Raw genomic sequence first — 21,350 nt, forward strand, 5'->3', positions numbered from 1 at the left:
CACTGGACCTGAACAGCTTTTAGTTAGAAATCACAGATCAGCGGATTTAATAATTTAACAGTTTTTAGAACAATCAGTTGAACGAATTATTAATAGATGGAAGTTGACAACAGTTTAATTGAACTGAACAATGAATATTTGTAATGAGATTTTCTCAGTATTTTACTCAAATCGAAACACACTTCTCATTGGCCTCAAAACCAGACAAGTCTTGAGCCAAACTTTTACGATACGGGAAGATCACTTTCTCGGATAAAAGTCACTACCTCTGAGTCGAGTTTTTCTGACACTTGTTGAGCGAGTATTAATTGGTCGTCAAATTTAGTACCACAATTGAGGGAATTGTAACTTTCTTTCGGCAGAATGTGATTTGTATCAAGTTCTCCTTCAATTTACATTTACGAACGGAAGATGTGATACATCCCTCGATTTCGCAGTTGAATTTATGAGCCTTAATGTGATCTTTAAGGTTATATTTTTTGACGAAAACTTTATCACAGATGACATTTGTTGATGGTTAGGTGGTTGTATTTATCAAAAATTAGCGAGCAATCAGGTTGATTACAAGGGATTTCACTACCATTTTTGGCATCGGCTATTTAGTAGGACTTAATTTAAAGACAATCAAAAAAAGTCCAAAAATTTCCTATGAAAGGCATTGGGATCAATCCCTACCTTTAAATATCGATTGTTCCTGAACGAAAAGTCTGATCAAAAAGCTGATTAGCTCAGTTTGTCTCCAAAATTTTGCACTTTTAAATGGCCAGAAAAATTTCTAGAAAAAATTTTCGCATCGAAATGTACCACTTTTCCGACTTTGGGAGGCCACTGCTCATCAACGGGTTTTTGGTTTAATTGAATGAAAAAACGAGAAAATTAATTAATCAAGAAACAAATCGTTGGTCATTTGTCCGAATACAACTTTTTGTACAATCGTGAAAATTGAGTTCGTACTTTTATTTAAATCATTTGCTCATCTTAGGTAGAAATTGATTGTATCAATTGATCAGTCACTGACGCTTAAGCTTCTCACTGCTGTTGTAAATATTTAAATACTGACACTTACGGTTATGCTCATGAAGGAAAACCAACCAAAATCAAACTCACTCAAGTTGAAGTAATGCCGCCCAAGCTAAAAGACAGAACCATAGGTAGCGATGGAAGTTTAAACGAGCATGAAAGTACAACTACTTAACCATTGTCCAAGAAACGGTCGTCTCAACTGGGTGAGTCTCACTTCTCATCAGTCTCTTTAAATGAAACTATTTCATCAAACAGTCCAATTTACTCACAATTAACCAAATACATTGAATTAACTCCAATAGTAATTAGAGGTTTCCAAACTGTATTGAATTTACCAGGAATTGTTGGCTCGACAATTGATTGTCACCCAATCATCACGACTCAGAAAACTTCAGCTTATGTGATCAATTTTGGTTCATTGATTGATGATCGTGTTGTTTTCACTAGTTTAATATTCAATGGATCACAATTAGTTAATCTAATGAGGAAACCAATTGTCACACCTTATATTGCTACTCTTAATTTCTTTTTGATCCTCAAACCCTTTAATTATTTTTCTTCTCGTTGTTTAATTGTTACAATTGATTTATACATTAATTCATCTGTTTATTTAAGTCACTGATCAGATTGTTACAAATTTTTTAACTTAAGTTGTTACATTTAATTTATATTTTCTATCCGATTTTTATACATCTTATTATTACAAGAGAAAACAAATTACAATCATTAACCATTAAATTATTATTATCCTTTCAATTGCTCTTTAATTGTCGAAAATTAGATTTAAAATCTTTCTAATGAAAACAATTAGATTTCTATTGATCAACTAAATCGTATAAATCAGTTAATTGATACGAATTATCGAATTATTGGAATGAATGGTAAGAATAAAAATGAAGATTCGAAAGTTTCAGTTAGTAAGAACTCAGTGTCTCGAAAAGTTTTCGAACCAATAACGAAACTGATCGATAAAATTGGTAAGTTTTTATTTTTATTTTTCTTTTATTTTTCTCATCGAATCTGTTAATTGTTTCCTTAATTTTTCTTCAGGAAAATCTTCCAACGTAAAGAAATCTCGTTTTATATCAAAGAGGTCAAAAATCGCCCCGTTAACTATTCCCGAAGAGACTTCACCATTCCTGAAATTATATTCTGAGCGTTATTACAATTTGATTGTTAAAGATCCGAAAAATGTTAAAACCAAATACAATACAATTTGTTTTCTGATCCTTTCAATGGCTGAGGATAAATTTGATGAGCGGGTTTGTCGTTTTCTCGATGCCTTTATGCCGATAACCGATATTAAAAGTCACATGGATTCGTTTGACGACGACTTTGGAATGGCCATACAACGACATCGCGATTTAAATGTTATCCTTAATTACTGGCAATTAGGTGCACTTCGTAGATACGAGTATGATAAATGGAACTTAATTGCTGTTCGTAAGACTGAACTTTTCCTTTCTTTCCAACGAGATCAAAGTAACGGATTCACTTATTATATCAATCGAATCCTCGAAAAACCAATTAGAGGTAATTGTAAAAAAATGGCTTCGATCGTTGGGTTGATTTAAATTTCTAATTTCACCATTATATTATTTTCTTTCAACAGGTACAATGAGTCAGATTTTTTTACCTTCCAAATCCGGTAAAGCCAATTTGAAGACTCATAATGATTTCGTTGATCCTGAAATTAAATGTACTTTGTCGTTGAATAACAACACTCTTGATTTACCTCTGAATGAAGCGATAGCCATTGTCACCAGTGAGAAACGTAAATTGGAGAAACAGATTGAAAATTTCTCTCTCTACTTGAGATGTATTCGTGAGTTAATCAAGATTAACGAAGCTAATATGGCGAAAATTTATTCGTACCAATTTAGATGGCGACCAACTCGTTTATCTGAACGAGTTCAAAGTGGACGAATCATTACTAATCCTCCGATTTCCGAGCTTAGACAAGCATTTCTTGATTCAAATCCACGATAAATGTCAAACCATAAACTGGAAAACAATCAAATAAACCACAAAAAAAAACAAGTAGAAATTAAAAAATCAAAAATTCATTTACAATCAACTTTTTTTTCATTTCGAGATAAAAACGTTTCAAATTTTCCGCTTTTCTTTTGAATCGCTTTTAACGCCATCTGATGGGAGAAGAAGAAATTTATTGTTCAAACAACAAGAAATTTGGATTTGATTTCTCATTCTTGACTTTTACTTTGTATTGTCATTAATTGTGTGTCATTTTGTTTATTTTTGTTCATCTTATTTGATCAATTGATTATAAATTGTTCGTTTTCTATTTGATTGTAACCGAGCTCATCATGTATGCAGGATCTTCTACATCATCTTCCAAACCCGAACCTCGGGACAAGGATAGTTCAAAGGGGCGACCAAATTATGTTCAGAAAGCAACTCTTGCTGGTCATACCAAAGCGGTTTCATCTGTTAAATTTAGTCCTAATGGTGAATGGTTAGCCTCGTGTTCAGCTGATAAATTCATCAAAATCTGGTCTGCCTATGATGGTAAATTTGAGAAAACCATCTCAGGTCATAAACTGGGTTTATCTGACATTGCCTGGTCAACCGATTCCCGATTAATTGTTTCAGCTTCAGATGATAAGACACTTAAATTGTGGGAAGTTGCCACTGGTAAATGTTTGAAAACAATGAAGGGTCACTCAAATTATGTTTTCTGTTGTAGCTTTAATCCTCAATCAAATCTAATAGTTTCCGGATCATTTGATGAATCGGTTCGCTTGTGGGACGTTAAAACGGGCAAATGTTTAAAAACGCTTCCCGCTCACTCTGATCCGGTCTCAGCGGTTCACTTTAATCGAGATGGAACTTTAATCGTGTCATCATCTTATGATGGTCTCTGTCGTATTTGGGATACAGCCTCAGGTCAGTGTTTAAAGACCCTCATCGATGACGACAATCCACCCGTTTCATTTGTCAAATTTTCGCCCAATGGGAAGTACATTTTAGCCGCAACTCTAGACAACACCTTGAAACTTTGGGATTACAGTAAAGGAAAATGTCTCAAACTTTACACTGGCCACAAGAACGAGAAATATTGTATCTTTGCCAATTTCTCTTGTACCGGAGGTAAATGGATCGTTTCTGGATCGGAAGATAATCTTGTTTACATTTGGGATCTACAGACCAAGGAAATCGTTCAAAAGCTTGCTGGACACACGGATGTGGTCATGTGCACCTCTTGCCACCCAACCCACAATATAATTGCTTCCGCTGCTCTGGAAAACGATAAAACAATAAGACTTTGGAGAAGTGACAATTAGACCAGTTTAGTTTTATTGATTATATAAATTTAATTTCTCTCCTTCCTCTGGTTTCCCAACCATCCACCAATTATTGGTGAAAATGATACAATCATAAGCTAAATGTAATCTTAGATTATGTATAATTTATTAACTGTAATCACTCGCAATTTCTGATGTCTTATTAGAAGATTTTCTTCACTAATTCATCTAATTTGTGAAAATCTACATTTCCTGTCTGCTGATAGAACAGAAAAAAAGTTCTGATGACGAAAAATCTAATTGTTTACCGACTCGAATTATAATCATTCGACTTTTTAATCATCATGTTCAATATATTTCTTCATCTAAAGATCTACATTTTGTATCTCTCTCTTATCTTGTCTTTTTTTCTTTGTTTATTTTTCTCTCTCATCAATCATTATCATTTTAGATTTAATTGTTGCAACAAATCGAGGTGAAGAAACTAAATCATTGAGACTGATCAATTTTTGTATAAACCAAACATTGGAAATAAACAAAAAACTAAATTGTTTAACTTTGGACTTTAACCAAACACGGAACACTTAAAATCCCCCAGAGAAAAAGGGTCATCTTGATTAACTGATTTCGCAACAATCAAAAAATCTCCTTTTAATTTCCAAATAAATCCAAAGCAATTAGATAATAACAATTAAAAATACAACCGAAAAGTATTTACATACAAATTTCACAAGAGATCAAATCGATAAAATCAATCAAAATCAACTAAACGAATCATACTTCTAATCATTAGAACAATTTAAATCGAAACAATGAAAACCAACTAAACTTGATGACATTTAAAATCTAATTTAACGAGACTCTTAATAGTTTTTGTTGTTGGTTGATTGTTCTAACCCATGGAACAATTAATTAATCACATTTACAGGTTCGAAACTGATTGGATCTCAATTCCAATAAGTTCTGATTCCTTAATCGAGTCAATGATGATAAGACAAGGTAAAGGTTTCGCGACTAATTGTAAATCTTAAGCCTCATTGAAGAAAAACCTTGGCTGTCTGAGCCTCTAAACCTTTTGATCAGTTGAAGTTTAATCAACTAATCAATTGATCAATTTCAAATTTGGTCAATTTTTGGGAATTCACTGGGTTTCAATTGAATAGAACAAATTTTCAAACTATTGTAAGGTTCACTTTTGGCTGCTAATTGAATTATCAAATTGTTGTTGGATTGATTTTCGATTTCAACTGTTAATTGTGACAAAAAATGGAAAGAAAATTTAGTTTTCTACTTTTTGCCGATAGATGGAGTTAGTGGTTGGGGAAAAGTTCTTTCGGGTTTTTGGTTTAATTGAATGAAAAAAACGAGAAAATCAATTAATCAAGAAACTAATCGTTGGTCATTTGTCCGAATACAACTTGTTGTACAATCGTGAAAATTGAGTTCTTGCTTTTATTTAAATCATTTGCTCATCTTAGGTAGAAATTGATTGTATCAATTGATGAGATGAGTTGACGGTTACCAACTCTTTATCTTAATCTATTAATTTGCTTTCATCAACCAAAAACTAATCTCGATGGGCAAATGATTTAAATTAAAAGCACAAACTCAATTTTCACGACTGTATCGTAAGATTATACTCTTTTTGCACTCAACACTGAACTCCTTGCATAATCTTACCTGTGTTGTTGTTTAAAAAGGAAAAAGTTAATCAACAACATTATCTTGTTGTTAGAAACCAGTTCTCCATTTAAGGGTCGTTATAAATTGTTGATCATTTTGATTATTCAGTTTATTTGTTTCTTGCAATTAAGTGAATTTATTTAGTCTCATCTCATTTTTGATCATCATGTCAACTGTTGGTAAATCAATTGATTGTCGAGCTGCTGTTCTATGGGCACCAAAGGGACCGTTGACTGTTGAGAAGGTCACAGTTCGGCCTCCGGTTGGACTTGAGGTTCGAGTTAAAATGATCGCCAGTGGTGTTTGCCATTCGGATCTAATTGATTATTCAGAATCAGGAATGGCCTTGGGTGAGTCAATGTTCCCTTATATTCCTGGACACGAAGGAGCGGGAATAGTTGAATCGATCGGTGAAAACGTGACCAATGTCGCGATTGGTGACAAAGTGTTAACCATGTTTTTCGGTAAATGTGGTAAATGTCCAGATTGTGACAAAGGAATCGCCAATTATTGTGGACTGAGTTTAGCTAATGCTCAGGCCAATGTTATTACGAGATATGAAATACCTTTCAAAGTCAAAGATACTCCTTGTTTTCGCTTTGTTGGAACCAGTACTTTCTCAGGTTTGTTGTTAATTGTTTGTTTAATTCAGTTCAATTCTGAATGCTAGCTAGCGATAACAAGACAGATCATATTGTAAATTTGAATTCCTTTGGATTATTGGTCAATCAAATGATTGGATTGTTTTTGTTTCTATTTAGAGTACACTTTGGTTGAACAAGATCGATTGGTTAAAATTGACCAGGAAGATGTTGATCTACGAAAAATTTGTCTAATTGCTTGCGGAATACCAACTGGTTATGGATCAGCGACAAACATTTCACGAGTTACCAAAGGTTCAAGTGTCGCAATCTGGGGATTAGGGACACTTGGATTAGCGGCAGGTCTTGGTGCTAAGCATCGTGAAGCATCAAAGGTCATTGGAATTGATCTGAATTCGAATAAATTTCCAATCGCTAGAAAATTTGGTTTCACACATTTTATTAATCCAAAGGAACTTGAATCTGACAAGACAACTGTTGGTGCGATTAAGGATCTAACCGGTGGACTTGGTGTCGATCACACTGTTTGTTGCGTCGGTGCTACAGTCGCAATGCAAGAAGCCGTCGATTCGTTGGCACTTAAAAGTACATCAAGAGCTGCGTTAGTTGGACTTCCCGCTCCTGGGGCCACGATTCCCCTAACCTTATCCAATGTTTTCTGTGGTATCACAGTTACCGGTGGACTTTATGGAAACTTCAAACACGAACAGATCAAAGATCTAATCGACTTAGCCCGAAGCGGTAAAATCGATCTAGACCAATTCATCACATCCAATCGACCCTTGGACGAAATCAAGGAAGCATTCGATGATTTAACTGCTTCTAAAGTTTTGAGAACTGTAATCATCTTGGATAAAAATTACTCACCATGAAAACTAATCAACTTAAATCATTCCCCATGATCTTAATTATCAAAAAAAATGGTTTTATCAATTGAATGTATCATCCTCGTGAATCAATCTCTTATTACTAACACAATCTTTCTAAAATAAAATTTAAAAGAAACATTTCTAATTTCTCATTTAATTTGGTGGTTTTTCATTAATTTTCTTTAAAAAAATCTTATTAACAATTAAAAATAAGAAAGAAAAAAATTACAAAATAGTTACTCTATTAGTCAATAGATGTCTCTGGTTGAGACTCATTGTTTATCTTTGGGTTGAATTGATTATAAAATCTGAGGTGTTTTTATTGATTAATTGGGTTTCGGTTAATTGTTTTACTCTTGTAATTGTTTAATTGTCTTAATTGTGTTACTATGCCTACTCTTGAGATCAAGACCAATGTTGACCCTTCACTTTTAACTCCCCAATTGGCGAGTAAAACTGTCGAGATTGTTGCTAATGCCTTGGGGAAGCCAAAGTCTTATGTTGTTGTTTCATTCACTCCTAGTGTCATGTCCTGGGGCGGTGATTCTGGTCCCACCGCAATTGTCCACCTTGGATCCATTGGAAGAATTGACCGAGAGACGAACAAGAAAACTTCTAAAACCTTGTCAACCTTCCTAACTAAAGAATTGGGCATTTCTAATGATAAATTCTACATCATGTTCCATAATCTAAACAAGGAGGATGTTGGTTACAATGGAACCACTTTTGATGATTTAATGTGAATCCTCTTCCTCTTTTACTGATTAATGTTTCTGGTAAAATCTATTATAATTAAGTAACTCACAATGTGTTTATTAAATTGATGAAGAAAAAAAATTTCCGAGTAATTGTATTGTATTCACACGGAAGAAAAGTCAATCAATAGTTTCGTAACCTTTGTCATATCATATCAGTGGTAAGATAAAATTCTGGATTATTTTTCATCACCATGATCACAGCTAATTCACCCTGGAAATGGAGATCCTGATCAATTTAATTCTATCACAACATTGGACATTCTGAGTATCAAAATCTAATCCAATTTACAGGAGAAATGAAGGACAAATTGATGGAAAGTGAAGATTACATTAAGATTTCAACTCAATCAAATGAAAGAAAATCGGATTAATCAGAGAAAAGATTAATCTTTAAAACCTGATTGTTAATCCATGGAAAAGGATGAACCAGAAACAATCCCCTATCCAGATAATTGCTAAACAACTAAACCAACAATCAAATCTGAACCCGAAAATTAACCAGGAAAATGAAGCAACAATCACGATCCATAAAATCATCAGGAAAAATGTTGACCAAATTGCTGGTTAAACATTTTTGGGAATCTAATCAAATTAACTTAATTTACTATAAAAAAACATCTCTCAAACTTCAAGATGATTAAGAACTGGTTTAACTAGTCTATGTTTCTAGATTTAGACAATCAAAACCAGGAACTTAATCAGCGTCTTAACAATAACAATTTAAAATTGAAGGAGTAATGTCATAACTGTGAAGACAACGGAACAAAATTATAACTGGTTAATCAAGTTAATTATCAACAGTTTAGCTGTTTAATCATGAAAAGATTAGAAAAATTATCGGGCAAAAATTACAACAATTGAACAATTTGATGCCATTTAATTTTCAAATTATTCATATTGATCATAATTATGGTATCAATTACAAATTGGTGATTTAAATAATTTAATCATGTAATTGAATCAATCATTTTCAATCAAAGTCGCAATTTAATCAATAGAGCAATTATCCGTTTAAATAACAATTCAAATTAGTTACGTATAAATTTAATTGTAGATTAATTTAATGTAAACAACTGATGAGTTTTTGATTGATTGTAACATCACAATTAAGCAAAGTTATTAAAATAGTTAATTAAACAATTTTTCATGGGAAAATTGCAATCGTTATATCAATCAGCTAATCTTTGATCAACAAACTGTAAATAATTGGCTTTTGATCACAATCAACTTGTTAATTAGTATTAAGACATTATACTAATCACAATTGAAAGGAAATCAAAATAATCATTAAAACCAAATGATGGCAATTTAAATTGTTGGTTAAATCTTGATTTGAATTTTCTGACAGCATATTGTTAATCAACAATAATAAACAGAATCACAATTAATCAACTAGCCTTGGAAATAAAGTAAACAATTAAGCTTTTGATCAGAAAATAAATTGTAACCTTGTAATTTGAGAAACAACAATTTAGCAAAACTTAAATCACTCAACCAATTGGAATTTTTTTTCTCTCAATATGATTAATCTTAATTGTGATTATCGAAATTTGTTAACAACCAATGTAACAATTTGACTGTTACAATGGTTACAATTAACTTCCGATCAGTTTAATGATTAAACAAACTTGATTGTTGTCGAATTTCAATAGAAGTAGATTATTCAATTGATTACAATTAATGTGCGAGAAAAAAAGTTAATCAAAGGAAATGATTGAGAAAAATGATGATAATTAAACTAATTGTTTGAATCTTTTTATTTGAATATATATTTATATTTGATTCCAGTGATTTTCATGACTGATTATAAATTGATATTGTGGCAGATTAAATTGTGATAATCAGTTTTAATTGTTGGTGGTGATGATAATTAAGATGAGAAAGACTTGCATATTTGTCACAATTAAAATCGCAACTAAAGTAGTAGTATATTTATAAAATCCAATAGAAATAGAATTAAGAAAATCTTTCTCTTGACAATATATAAAAAAAGCAATTAGATGTTGGTGATTAACACAAGCACAGTTTGTAAATTGTTATCTTAATAATATAATAAATATTATGCTGATGAGGATAATGATGATGGCGTTGGGGGAGAAATGAGATGACAAAATATATAAGATGATTGATCATTTCCTCATCATCTTTTTGCCTTTGACTTTTTTTCATTTGAGTCTAGGGTTTTGTGTGTGGTGGTAACACTGGAGAGCGGAAAAACTATTTATAATAAATTGGCTGGTGACGATAATTGTATTGTCACTATTTTAGATTATCAAGTTTGTTGGGAGAGTTAATTGGTCTTGGAACATCATATTGATTCTCTTTGAGATCTTCATCATCTGAATTGTCGGAGCAATTGAAACTTCTTGAGCCTGGAATCTCAGCATAAACTGGTTCCTTTGCTAATGTTGTTGTTGTTGGTGTTGGTGATGGAGGTGTTATTGTTGATGATGGGGATAAGAATTTGGATCCACAATGATTATCGCCATCTTCATATATGTTTGAGTTATACTCTCGTTTGGATGTTTTTAAATCTTCATAGCAACTTGTTGGTGAGTTGAAAGGTTTCAGGAAATCATTTGGAAGACCTGAAAATTTATCGTTTGTTGCTTTACATGAGGATGAAGATGAGACCAGTTCAGGGTCTCGTTTGAATCCACTCAGTAAAGCGGCTTTGGTTGATAAGAAGGAGGCTGATGAAGGTGATGATGATGATGCTTGTGGAGGTGGTAAAGGTGGGGATTGTCCTGATGGTGACAACGGTGGTTTATAATCAGTTGCTTGATAAGAGTAAAGTGGATTATCAAACCGATCATTTGACTCTTTCCTTGATATGTAGGTGACAAAGGCAAGTTCAGAATTGAGCAATCGAAGTTCCCGTCGGTATTTTAAAATAAGAAATCCAGAAATAAGAAGAACAATTATAATCATGCCAATTAATAGAATTAGGGTTGTCGATGATGTTGGATTGGCACCACTTAAAATAGCCGATTCATTGGTATCAAGAATCTTTAATGAAGCGGATGACCAAACTTTACATCCACTAATATGGTCACAGACAACATGTTCCTCTGAACTTGGGTCACTGTAATTACAAGCACAACGGTGAGCACAATTTAATCCATAGGTACCATAGGGACACTGGTCAGAACAATAATCGCCAGTGTAACCGGGTGGACATTTACACAAACCAGTGGTCGAGTTACAGTAACCACCATGGTCACAATAGCAGCCTTGAACGCATTCATCATCATTTCCTGAACACTCAATTTGGCAACTGTAATTAAATTAAGAAAAAAGATTCAATTAGAGCGAAAATCAATTAGCAAAACATAATCAAACAATTGAATACAAGATTAATCAATTCTAAATAATCAATTTAATTAATACTTACTATTGGCCTTTCCAGCCTGGTTTACATTTACACCGACCTACAAATAGTAATCACAAAAAAGATGAAGATGATTATTAGATTAAATCTGATGAAGATGAGGTTCATTGAACATGTTAATCAAAACAATAAAGCAATCAAGTCATGGGAAGAACGGAAGAAAGAGGTGAACTCAATTTCCGTTAATTTATGATTCTAATTGTTATGACAGGTATCTCAGCATCCTCACAATTAGTATGTCAAATTTTACACAACACTGAGAGAGTTGAACAGAAAATAACAACAATCATCATCAACAATCTAGGCAATAAATTGGGTGTGATTAGAATGATAACAAAAAAGGAAACACTCCAAATGATAATGATGAAGAAAAAAAATGGAGTAATCAAAATATAGCAAACTAATTACAATCAATAACAATACACTGACAATTAGAACCTCAAACATAATCAAATCATAAAGTTAGATAAAGAAATTCAATAAAATCATATTATTATTTATAATCTGAATCCTTGATCCCTAAGAAAAGCTTAGCAATTAAACTTAATTGAAAGTTTACAATTTTAAATTATAATCCTATTCAGGAACTAGTTTAACTTAAAACCCTGGACAATAAGTCAAAGGTTATCAGGGTAACATCCAAATTAGAAACTGATCCTTGATCAGTATCATTGGCCATGATTTAGTTTGAAATTTAAAGTTCCTAATATTCAGGAAAACAATTATTCATTTTAATTGTAATTAGTTTGAAAAATTAATAAAAAAAAGTGAAAATATTGATAATTGACTGAAATTCAGTTGAAACGTAAAGTATCTGGTAAACAAGAATCTGAATTAATAACTTAGAGAGAAATTGATTTGATTGTGCAAAACTAGTTGAGGAAATGATATTTACTGTGAATACCCCGGAAAATTAGTCATGGAAAGTGAAACTGATTAGTCAGCATTGAATTAACTTGGAAATTATTATGAGGAAGAATTAAATTTCCAGATCTTTTTTTCTAGCAAAAAGGCCTGAAGACTTGATTATAACCAGTTTTCTTGTTTAGGTTTTGGGTTATTTTGTTTTAGATAGAGGTCAGAATACTTTGTATTTGAGGTCAGTACAAGAAGAAAACTTTAGATAATATTTATCATCATAGTATCTGACTGACAGCGGGTAACAACACAATCATTTACTGGTGATGGTTAAATGATAATAGAGACGAGAAAGAATAAAGAAACAAAGAAGAAGATGAATATGAAGATAATAAACAAAGAGATGAAAAAAAATAGACATCAAACTAAGACAGGGAAACGATATATTAATACCTTGATACCTTAACTTATAACAAGAACAAGAAAATATAATGACAAGGTAAGATGATGTGCTTGATTCATCACCTTATCAACAATCAAGGTGAAAAACTTTTTAAGATGAGGTAAGAAGGGAGGAAGAGAAAGATGAAAAGAATAAATTTACACCCTTGTATTGTGGATTGAATATTATTCATTGATTGATTTGAAATCATTCTGAATGTAAACACAAAGTTAGTGGAAATTTTGTTTCTTCTCTTGGATTTTTGATTGGTTTCTTACCGTTAACAGGATCACAATCACCATCGTTGAAACATTTACATTCATCGAGACAACGGAACCCATGAAATCTTCGTGGACATTTCTCAGAACAGTCGACACCAGTCCAGCCTGGTCGACAGATACATTCGCCCGAAATAGCATCACAACCCGCGTCGTTTTGGCATAAACAAGGTTGGTCACAGTTTTTGCCTTTTTTACCTTTGGGACAAGCTTCAATGGAAAAGTAGAACAGAAAGAAAAGAATGAGAATTAAAGATTAGAACGTTAATTGCAAGATGATGATGATTATGTTTCAAGAATAGGTAACTAAACATGAATGTGTGTGTGTTTGTGTTTGTGTGCTTTCAAGGGGCTGGGACAAGGTAATCAAGGGAAAGAGCAACAACAAGATGAACATCAGTAACTTATACTATCAACACACAAACATGATAATAATGTAAAGATGATGATAAAATTCAGGCCATCACTTATAAGTAAACTTACTGTGCTCTATTTTATATATGATCCATGAAGTCAGACAGAATCAGGGTTTTAAATCATTGTGATCATCATAAAAATCAAGTCCAAATAATGATGAATTAATTGTTAAGATGGTGGCAAGAGTTAAGAAAGGGAAGAAAAAAGATAATTAATGTTGAGATTAGTAAAATTAATCAATCGTATTGATGTAAACAAAACACAATTAACTTTTATGATTTAGTAATACAATCAGATACCAATCAGGGTAACATGTTGTACTTTAACAGAAAAAAATATATGAGAAACTCATTAATTCAACCTGAAGATTTTCAGATTGTCTAAATGAATTTGAGTCATTAATTGTCATTGAAAGTAATTAATTCACAATCATCTCACATAACATGTTCTGTTATGAAACAACAATAGCATCTGTAATTATTTTTGTCCTTGTTGATTATTGTTGTCACAATCAAATCAACACTCACAGAGGATATTGTGTGCAGAGATAATGATGAAAATTATGGAACTGAATTTGATTCACAATTAAGGAAAAGGATTCATGAGGATCATTTTTTCATCATTAATAAAATAATTACAATACAAAATTAATGAACCCAAGAGAGAGAGAGAGAGAGAAAGATGCAAAGAATTAAATTAAATCAAATTTTAAATACACTAACAACAGCAACCAAGTTGATTACATAAAATATATGATATGTATTTAGTGGCGATGATTTAATTGTTATTACAATTTAGTAATCGTAACTAGTATGGGAAAGAAGGAAACAACTCAAGGCTTACTTATATCACAATTAATTCCTGCCCATCCTGGTTCGCAATCACATTTTTCTGGGGATATACAACGTCCATGGAGACACGGGCTCGAGCAAACGGGAATACATTTATTACGAGCTTCGGCATAGCCTTTACAGCAAACTCGAGTTCGATTCTTTTCGTAATGAATTTCTTCCCTGTAACCTTCAACGTAAACGATTCTAAAAGAAGAAGAAGAGAACAATAATTAATTAATTACTATCATATTTTCTTGTTTGGTGAATTGGGTGAAGATAAAGAGAGTCAAAGGAAATGATTGATTTGTGTTTGTTTCTGGTGAGTTTATATTTACTTTGTCACTTCACATCGAGGTGGAAATTTAGAGATACACCATTTGAATGTTTTGGTTTCTTGTGGGACTTTGGCAGGTACTTTAACTATTACTGGAACTCTGGAGAAGAAGAAAAGAAGAAGATGAAAGATTAGAAGAGAATAAAGATTAAGGAATAGATTAAAGTTAAGTGGAATCACTTTTATGGAGAATATCTTGTTACTAAGAATTAATTTGAGATACTTACTCTTTTTCTTCAATACAAGTATTAGGCCCATCTAAGGCCAGAACAATGTTAATTGTTAGAAAGGTTAGAAAAATTATTCTCAACATGATTAAGGTGAGTTAAGAATGGTAATGATTAACAAAATAGATACACAGGTTAAAATTTGTGAGAAGAAATTAATCCAAATGAGAAACTTATTGTGTATTGATGAATGGAAATGAAGTAAAATGATGGATAAAAATGATTGATAGTCAATGGTTAAGGCACATAGGAAATGATGGAATCACTTTAATTGGTGACACCTTAATAGAAATGAAAGAAAAGAAAGACAAACATGGTGGTTAGTTAAGCGAATTGATCAACAGAATTGTAAACAGAAACATTTAGTGTGTTAATCCAAGCCGAAAATGTTTGCCCAAAATCACAACATGAAGGCTAAAGAAAACTTGAAAACAATCAAGGTGATTGTGGTTTAATTTTGATTGACACTATTATATTGGTCACACAGTTGCAGGTTGAAATTTTGATTAAACTGATGAAAACATTTGAATATCTTACCAAAGGAAAGGAGAGATGAATTCAGGAAGAGAAGAAGCAAAAATATCAACACAAAAACACTTGAGAGTTAACAAGAAGTATCCATGTTGAGAATGGTTAGAATTTGATTCTCCATGATTAACAGATTTAGAGTTTATCAATGTTCACAAATCAATTGATTAACTAAATAGAAACAGTGAGAAGAGGAAAAGATGTAGAAATAAAAAAAATATTAGAAAAAAAGTTTCATGTGGACTTTTTTGTTCTGATGGAATTGGAATCAGGTTGAAGAATGAGATGAATAAAAAAGAGACACAAACAGATGAGGAGGGAGAAGGAAAAGTAAGAAGACAGAAAGGCAGACAGAGAATAGAGAAAGAGATTTTAAAAGATGGAAAACACTGAGAGGGAAATAGATCAACGGGCTAAGGCGTAAACCAGCACAGGGGAGGCCAAAGTAATTGAGAATTAATTGTGAACAATTAAGAACTAACAACAGAGAAAACAAGGGACAAAAAGAGAAAAAGAAAGAGAAGTAAAAAAAGCGAATTTTAGAAAATGGAACAAACCGAAAATGAAAGATGAATAAGAATCTTAGATGAACCCGAATTAACTATTTTCACTTAGAAAATTCGAATGGTGATTAAAGTTGAGACAATTTAACTAATTTACTAATTAAATTGAGAGCCAAAGAAAATTTAACAACTGATAATTAAAAGGCAATAACAGAGAATTTTATTGATTTGCCGGTGAGGCTAGAAGAAGCAGCTTATGTAGCGCCAGCTTCTGATCATTGTTGGGTGACTTTCGATGAGAATATTTTAGATTCGGGATATATGGAGTGTAGGATTGAGTACAGTAGTTTGTCAGAATTGTGGTCTTTGTGAGATAGGAGTTGGTAAATAAGATTGTTGGAGGGGTTTGGAATGAGCTGTCTGAGGTGATTAAATAGGGGACAGTGACAGATGAGGTGTATGTGGTCATTGATGAGAGAGCCGCATTTACATATGGTTCCTTCCGTTCGGAAGTTGAATGAACCAAGAAGTAGTCTCGTTCTTGAATTGGCTCTTTTCCATGGGCTGTTCTTGACTTTGAGGATAGTATTAGGTGTTGGTTCGCTGGAGTATCTTGTTGCCCACTTGAGTGCAAAGAATTTCTCTTTGGCGATGTTGATGTTTGTATTTTTTCCGTGCCATTGACGATCGTTTCGGACAGAGGGGAGAATGATGTCCAGTCTCTTCATGAAGAAGGTGGTAAGTCCATTCAGGTGGTGGTGGTTACCGAACATGAAGCTCGCAGTAATTTTCGCAATTCTCATGAAGGTTGGTTCATGATGGAAGAGGCGGTAGTGAGAAAGCCACGAGTCTCTACCTTTGATGTTAAGGTTCATTCTAACAAAGAGGCCAGTTATACGTTCAATATCTTTCGCGAATTTGGTGCAAGAGATCATGCCAATGAGTACGATCGGGGCGTAGTGGTAAACTCGTGATTCAATTAGTGATTTGGAGAGAAGTTTGATAGTTGATGAAGGGAGAGATTTGATGATAGATGAGGGTAGGTGGTGTTCATTGATGGCCATGGTGAGGGAGTCCAGAATTCTGTCTTTGTCAACTGAAAATGTCTTCGTGGTGTCAAGGGGGCAGCCGAGCACAGTTAGTTTAGTCGATGATTTAATGTTTGTAAGGGATGAGAGAAGGTCAAGGTGATTGTTTAGGGTGCAGAGTTGACTTTTGTCCGGGGATATGGAAAGGCCAAGGGGTTTTAGATTCTGGTTCATCAGATTGAGTATAGTATTTATATTGTTTCGGAGATATTCAGGGGTGGCTTTCTTTTTCCATGTTCTGAATAGGACGAAGATGTCGTCGGCGTAGATGAGTAGCTTTGGTTTTAGATAGGATAGGGATGAGTTTAGGTTACTGATGAAGGGTTCTATTCCAATGATGAAGAGCAGGGGTCCAAGGGCTGACCCTTGGGGGACACCTTTGTCTTTTCGCTGGTAGTATACGGTCCCGTCAAGTTCATGGATCAAGGTTATCCGGTCTTTCAGATATGAGGAGACAGTGGCCATGATTGATTTGTCTTTGATGAAGGTGGACAATATTAGTTTGATCGGGAGGTGGAGAATCTCGTCAAAGGCACCAATTATATCAGATTGTAGCACAATCGGAATGACGGACGAGTAGTTAGTTTCAAGGGCTAGATGTTCGTGAACGGCAGTGATGACATTGGTAGAGCTTTTCGAGGGTAGGTACGCGTATTGATGATGGAACATGGAGGGTGGAATTTCGGCTGTTATCTTATCAAGCAGAAGTTTCTCAAGTATTTTGGTTGTGATACTGGCTACCTGGATTTGCCTGACTCGCTTCATGTCAGCTTTCGGGATCAAGGCGGTTCGGGTTATTTTCCACGATGAGGGGAAGAAGTTGTTAGCAACACATAGACCAATGATGTCAGAAAAGAATTTCGGATGCTCGGAGACGAGTTTTATCATGTAGGTACGGGTCAGTTGGTCAGCTCCTGGGGCAGTTTTGTTTAGACATTTAACAATTGCAGCAACATCAACAGTATCCGGGGGTTTAAGCGGCTGGTCGTTCGGTGTTGAGTTCGAGCAGAGATCAGAGATCGAGGTTGGCATAAAATTGCTGATCGTTTTAGCTCTGTTAATCTCGAAGTCAGCATGCGGTTCAGCGCAGTGATTCAGAAGCTTGTTTATGTTCTTCCAGTTTGACTCACAATCGGCGGATTCGAACATATTTGTGATTGCCTTTTTTATCTCATCATTAATCGTTCTTTTAAGATTCTTTAGCGTTTGGATATTGGTGGTAGTGGGGTATTTTTTACAGATACGTTTGATGTTATCGAATTCTCTAAGCCTAGCCTTCGAAACGATCTCACGTAGGGGTCGAGGGGAGTACTTCACAGTACTAATCGAGTCATTGACTATAATGAGCTGCTCCTTAAACCAATTGGAGACATAATTGTCAAGGTCAGTGATTGTTTTGACCAGTCCAATATCAGGAAGGTTATGAATGAGGGCTCGATTACTCTCATATACCTTCTTCAGATTGATTACTTTAAAGGTTGGGGGTGGCACTCGCGGTCCAGGGTTGATGATGAGCTCCATTGGTCGATGATCAAGTGTCGCATCACCGTAGGTGACGGTGAAGGTGGAAGAGGGCCATGATGAGTTGACATTGGAGGCGGCGACATCAATCCAAGAGAGGGTGCCATCGTGGTGTATATAAGTGTAGTTGAGAGGGTTTGGACTGGTCATCTTAAGTTTAAGAGCAGTTATCATTTGATGGATTATTTCACCTTTCCTGGAGTTGTTATGATTCAGTTTGAAGGACCATAGAGGGTGAGTCGCGTTGGCATCGGCTTGCCAAATGATTATGGTGTCTTTAAGACCTGACAGGGCTGAGGTTAGTCTATCAATTTCATGTTTGAGTTTTGAGATGGTTAATGATGGAGGGAAGTATGACCCTGCGATGGTGATTCTGAAGGGACCTTTTTTAATTAGGGTGAGGACAGAGTGACGAGCTATTCTAAGGGTTTTGTTGGTGTATCTGGAGTGGGTAAGGAGTGATACTCCTTCATTTGTGTTATGGGTGGTAAGCGGGGAGATCGAGGTGATGAGGGTCGAGCTGTTGGGCTCCTGGATGACGACGGCGTCATAATTTTGTAGAGATGAAGCTGTTTCCTGTGTCTTTTCTACGTTCCTATTGCAATTCATCGCCTTGATCTTAATCATATCTCCAGTCAGTTATAGACTTGATTCGATTAATTGTGTTCATGTATGAATGACACTTGTCGCTTTTGGGAGCATGATCGACTTCCTTAATTCCGCTGTGTGTGCAAAACAGGCAGCCGATGAGATTGTTATCGCGATTGCAGGAGCTCGACTCGTGACAGTTGTCATCAGTCGGACATTTGAAGCACTTGGGCTGGTTGGAACAAAAGGAGGCGGTGTGTCCAATCATGAAGCATTTGGAGCACGTGCGAACATGGAAGTCATCTTTGAACGGTGTACTTTGAGTTCCAACGAACACATAAGGTTTGTCATTGATGATACCTCTAGCTTTCCTGGACATTCTAACAATGATTCGCTTGAGTTGGAGACCTCTCCTGGTTTTTACATCAATTTGGTTCACAAATTCAACATTTTCTTCCAATGGAATATAATTTCTTTTTTTGAACATTTCAACACTTTCGATCTGATCAGGTTCAACAAGGAATGATATTTGAGGATCAAGCTTCTTTAGAGTATTAGCCTCAATTTCATCCCCAAGGTTTTGATCTTTGATGTGCTCATTTATCTTCTCCAGTATTTTGCTGTTGTCAGAGACTATTTTGATGTTTCTGGAACTTGATGATGAGGTGATTATTCGGTAAGAGGGGTCGGCTCTTGCGGTTTCAGAGATCTTTTTATGTATTTCGGCACAGTTGACACTTGGATTTTTCGGTTTGATTATAACAGTTGATGTGGTGGGTTTAGACTTGGTGATACTCGCATAGGTTGGTTGGTTAGGTTGTCCAGCGATTACTTTCTTCTCAAGGAGATCAAGTTTATCCATTATTTGTTGGTTGGTAACATTTGTTCCGCTGTTGTTTCCTGGATGATCAATGTCATTGAGAATGAGGTTGAGCTGAGAGGACCAATTGTCATTGAATTTCTTTTTTGCCGCTGCTGTTGTAGAGGCAAGCATGTCGTTGAACAATGACAGTACACGTGTCTTTAAGGTATCATTGAGGGGGGGAATCGGGGCCATATTTGGATCTCCCATTGTTAATTCCGTCACTTACTGGTTCACTAGCACTTTAGGTGGTGGATGACCTTTTTAAATGATTATTTAATACAATTAAATAATAGAAAAAAAAAGAACAGAGAAAGAGAGAGAAAAATAGTTAACACCCTTCGATTTAAATCGAAAACAAATAACCCATATAATCGATTCTTGAGAAAATCGATTTTGTAAAATTCTTTTAATGAAATGAAAGGAAAAGAGAAATGAAAAATCGATTTATTCAATTATGCAAATCGAATATAATAGCGCTCATAGAGAATTATAATTAGACAGAGAAAAAGACACGAGGGGTTGATGATAATCTCGCTTGTAAATGCGAGTCCAATTTCCTGATTGGTTGATTGTCTCTCGAAAACATCGAGTAACTAGAATTTCCTTTGTTTAAACAGCAATCGAATTTAGAACTTTTCTTCTCCATAGAGTTTAAAGATCCCTTGTAACCTCCTTCTCCATTTCTCTCTCTCTCTCTTCAAATTCCCTTGTCATCTTTTCCTCTTCGTCTCTCCCTCTCATCTTGCTCTTCTCTCTATTTATCATCTTCTCCTCCATTTTGATTTTTATCATTTTAATCACAAGAATAAAGTGTAACCTTTGATGATGATCAATGCGACCCAAACATTTTGTCAAGACCTTAAAATGATTGGTCGTTAAATTGTTACTCTCTCATCTTGATTGTGACAATTGCGTGAGAATTGAAAACTTTGACAATATTAATGATATTCAATAGTAATTTAAATAACAACCTGGAGAATGGCCTTGATTTAAATCAGTTCCAGTTGTTTGCTTTCATAATTAAATTTGATTCTATTGAAGAGTCAACACTTTTCAATAACTTTACATTTACATTTGAATATATTTCATCATCCATAAATCAAACTGATAACAATTAGCAACAATTTAGAATATCAATCGTCAATAATAAGGTTAATTCTAATGATTATCTCTTGATAATTTGGTAAATTGATTGTTTCATGTGACATTTGTATAACTAATTGGGTGAATCAAATAGATAATCATTAGTTATTAAGTCCATTCCTTGATCATCTCA

At 34.2% G+C, this 21,350-nt stretch overlaps 5 protein-coding genes across 5 annotated transcripts; 4 read left to right on the forward strand and 1 right to left on the reverse strand.

Annotated features, from left to right (window-relative positions):
• The first annotated feature begins 1,238 nt into the window (after positions 1-1,238).
• On the forward strand, positions 1,239-3,143 carry LOC128397120 (uncharacterized). Its single transcript, XM_053357799.1, has 3 exons — positions 1,239-2,000; positions 2,074-2,556; positions 2,636-3,143. Exons 1-3 carry the CDS (start codon positions 1,898-1,900, stop codon positions 3,010-3,012), a joined length of 963 nt encoding a protein of 320 aa, XP_053213774.1. The 5' UTR covers positions 1,239-1,897; the 3' UTR covers positions 3,013-3,143.
• A 71-nt stretch (positions 3,144-3,214) lies between these two features.
• LOC128397119 (WD repeat-containing protein 5) lies at positions 3,215-4,845 on the forward strand. The gene is made up of 2 exons (XM_053357798.1): positions 3,215-4,332; positions 4,741-4,845. The coding sequence occupies exon 1, from the start codon at positions 3,351-3,353 to the stop codon at positions 4,326-4,328; it is 978 nt and encodes a 325-aa protein (XP_053213773.1). The 5' UTR covers positions 3,215-3,350; the 3' UTR covers positions 4,329-4,332; positions 4,741-4,845.
• A 1,144-nt stretch (positions 4,846-5,989) lies between these two features.
• LOC128397118 (alcohol dehydrogenase class-3-like) lies at positions 5,990-7,600 on the forward strand. The gene is made up of 2 exons (XM_053357797.1): positions 5,990-6,595; positions 6,734-7,600. The coding sequence occupies exons 1-2, from the start codon at positions 6,139-6,141 to the stop codon at positions 7,444-7,446; spliced, it is 1,170 nt and encodes a 389-aa protein (XP_053213772.1). The 5' UTR covers positions 5,990-6,138; the 3' UTR covers positions 7,447-7,600.
• Positions 7,601-7,718: 118 nt separating this feature from the next.
• On the forward strand, positions 7,719-9,206 carry LOC128397122 (macrophage migration inhibitory factor-like). Its single transcript, XM_053357801.1, has one exon. It carries the CDS (start codon positions 7,833-7,835, stop codon positions 8,184-8,186), a length of 354 nt encoding a protein of 117 aa, XP_053213776.1. The 5' UTR covers positions 7,719-7,832; the 3' UTR covers positions 8,187-9,206.
• A 734-nt stretch (positions 9,207-9,940) lies between these two features.
• Positions 9,941-16,022, reverse strand: LOC128397123 (protein draper-like). The gene is made up of 8 exons (XM_053357802.1): positions 15,519-16,022; positions 14,982-15,262; positions 14,756-14,854; positions 14,431-14,624; positions 13,654-13,659; positions 13,171-13,380; positions 11,596-11,632; positions 9,941-11,478 (listed from the first exon to the last, which is right to left on the reverse strand). The coding sequence occupies exons 2-8, from the start codon at positions 15,065-15,067 to the stop codon at positions 10,461-10,463; spliced, it is 1,650 nt and encodes a 549-aa protein (XP_053213777.1). The 5' UTR covers positions 15,068-15,262; positions 15,519-16,022; the 3' UTR covers positions 9,941-10,460.
• Between the last annotated feature and the right edge of the window lie 5,328 nt (positions 16,023-21,350).

Source organism: Panonychus citri, unplaced genomic scaffold (assembly GCF_014898815.1).
Source record: "Panonychus citri isolate SS breed McGregor unplaced genomic scaffold, ASM1489881v1 Contig00028, whole genome shotgun sequence".
Classification (NCBI taxonomy): domain Eukaryota; kingdom Metazoa; phylum Arthropoda; class Arachnida; order Trombidiformes; family Tetranychidae; genus Panonychus; species Panonychus citri.

Bases quoted from the DNA above. Each gene is read 5' to 3' on its own strand.
- LOC128397122 (XM_053357801.1), top strand. From the start codon at position 7,833: ATGCCTACTCTTGAGATCAAGACCAATGTTGACCCTTCACTTTTAACT.
- LOC128397119 (XM_053357798.1), top strand. From the start codon at position 3,351: ATGTATGCAGGATCTTCTACATCATCTTCCAAACCCGAACCTCGGGAC.
- LOC128397120 (XM_053357799.1), top strand. From the start codon at position 1,898: ATGAATGGTAAGAATAAAAATGAAGATTCGAAAGTTTCAGTTAGTAAG. The intron at 2,001-2,073 runs GTAAGTTTTTAT...ATTTTTCTTCAG, and splicing joins GAAACTGATCGATAAAATTG to GAAAATCTTCCAACGTAAAG. The intron at 2,557-2,635 runs GTAATTGTAAAA...TTCTTTCAACAG, and splicing joins CCTCGAAAAACCAATTAGAG to GTACAATGAGTCAGATTTTT.
- LOC128397123 (XM_053357802.1), bottom strand. From the start codon at position 15,067: ATGTTGAGAATAATTTTTCTAACCTTTCTAACAATTAACATTGTTCTG. The intron at 14,625-14,755 runs GTAAATATAAAC...TTCTTCTTTTAG, and splicing joins CCTCGATGTGAAGTGACAAA to AATCGTTTACGTTGAAGGTT. The intron at 11,633-13,170 runs GTAAGAAACCAA...TACTATTTGTAG, and splicing joins TGATTGTGATCCTGTTAACG to GTCGGTGTAAATGTAAACCA.
- LOC128397118 (XM_053357797.1), top strand. From the start codon at position 6,139: ATGTCAACTGTTGGTAAATCAATTGATTGTCGAGCTGCTGTTCTATGG. The intron at 6,596-6,733 runs GTTTGTTGTTAA...GTTTCTATTTAG, and splicing joins TGGAACCAGTACTTTCTCAG to AGTACACTTTGGTTGAACAA.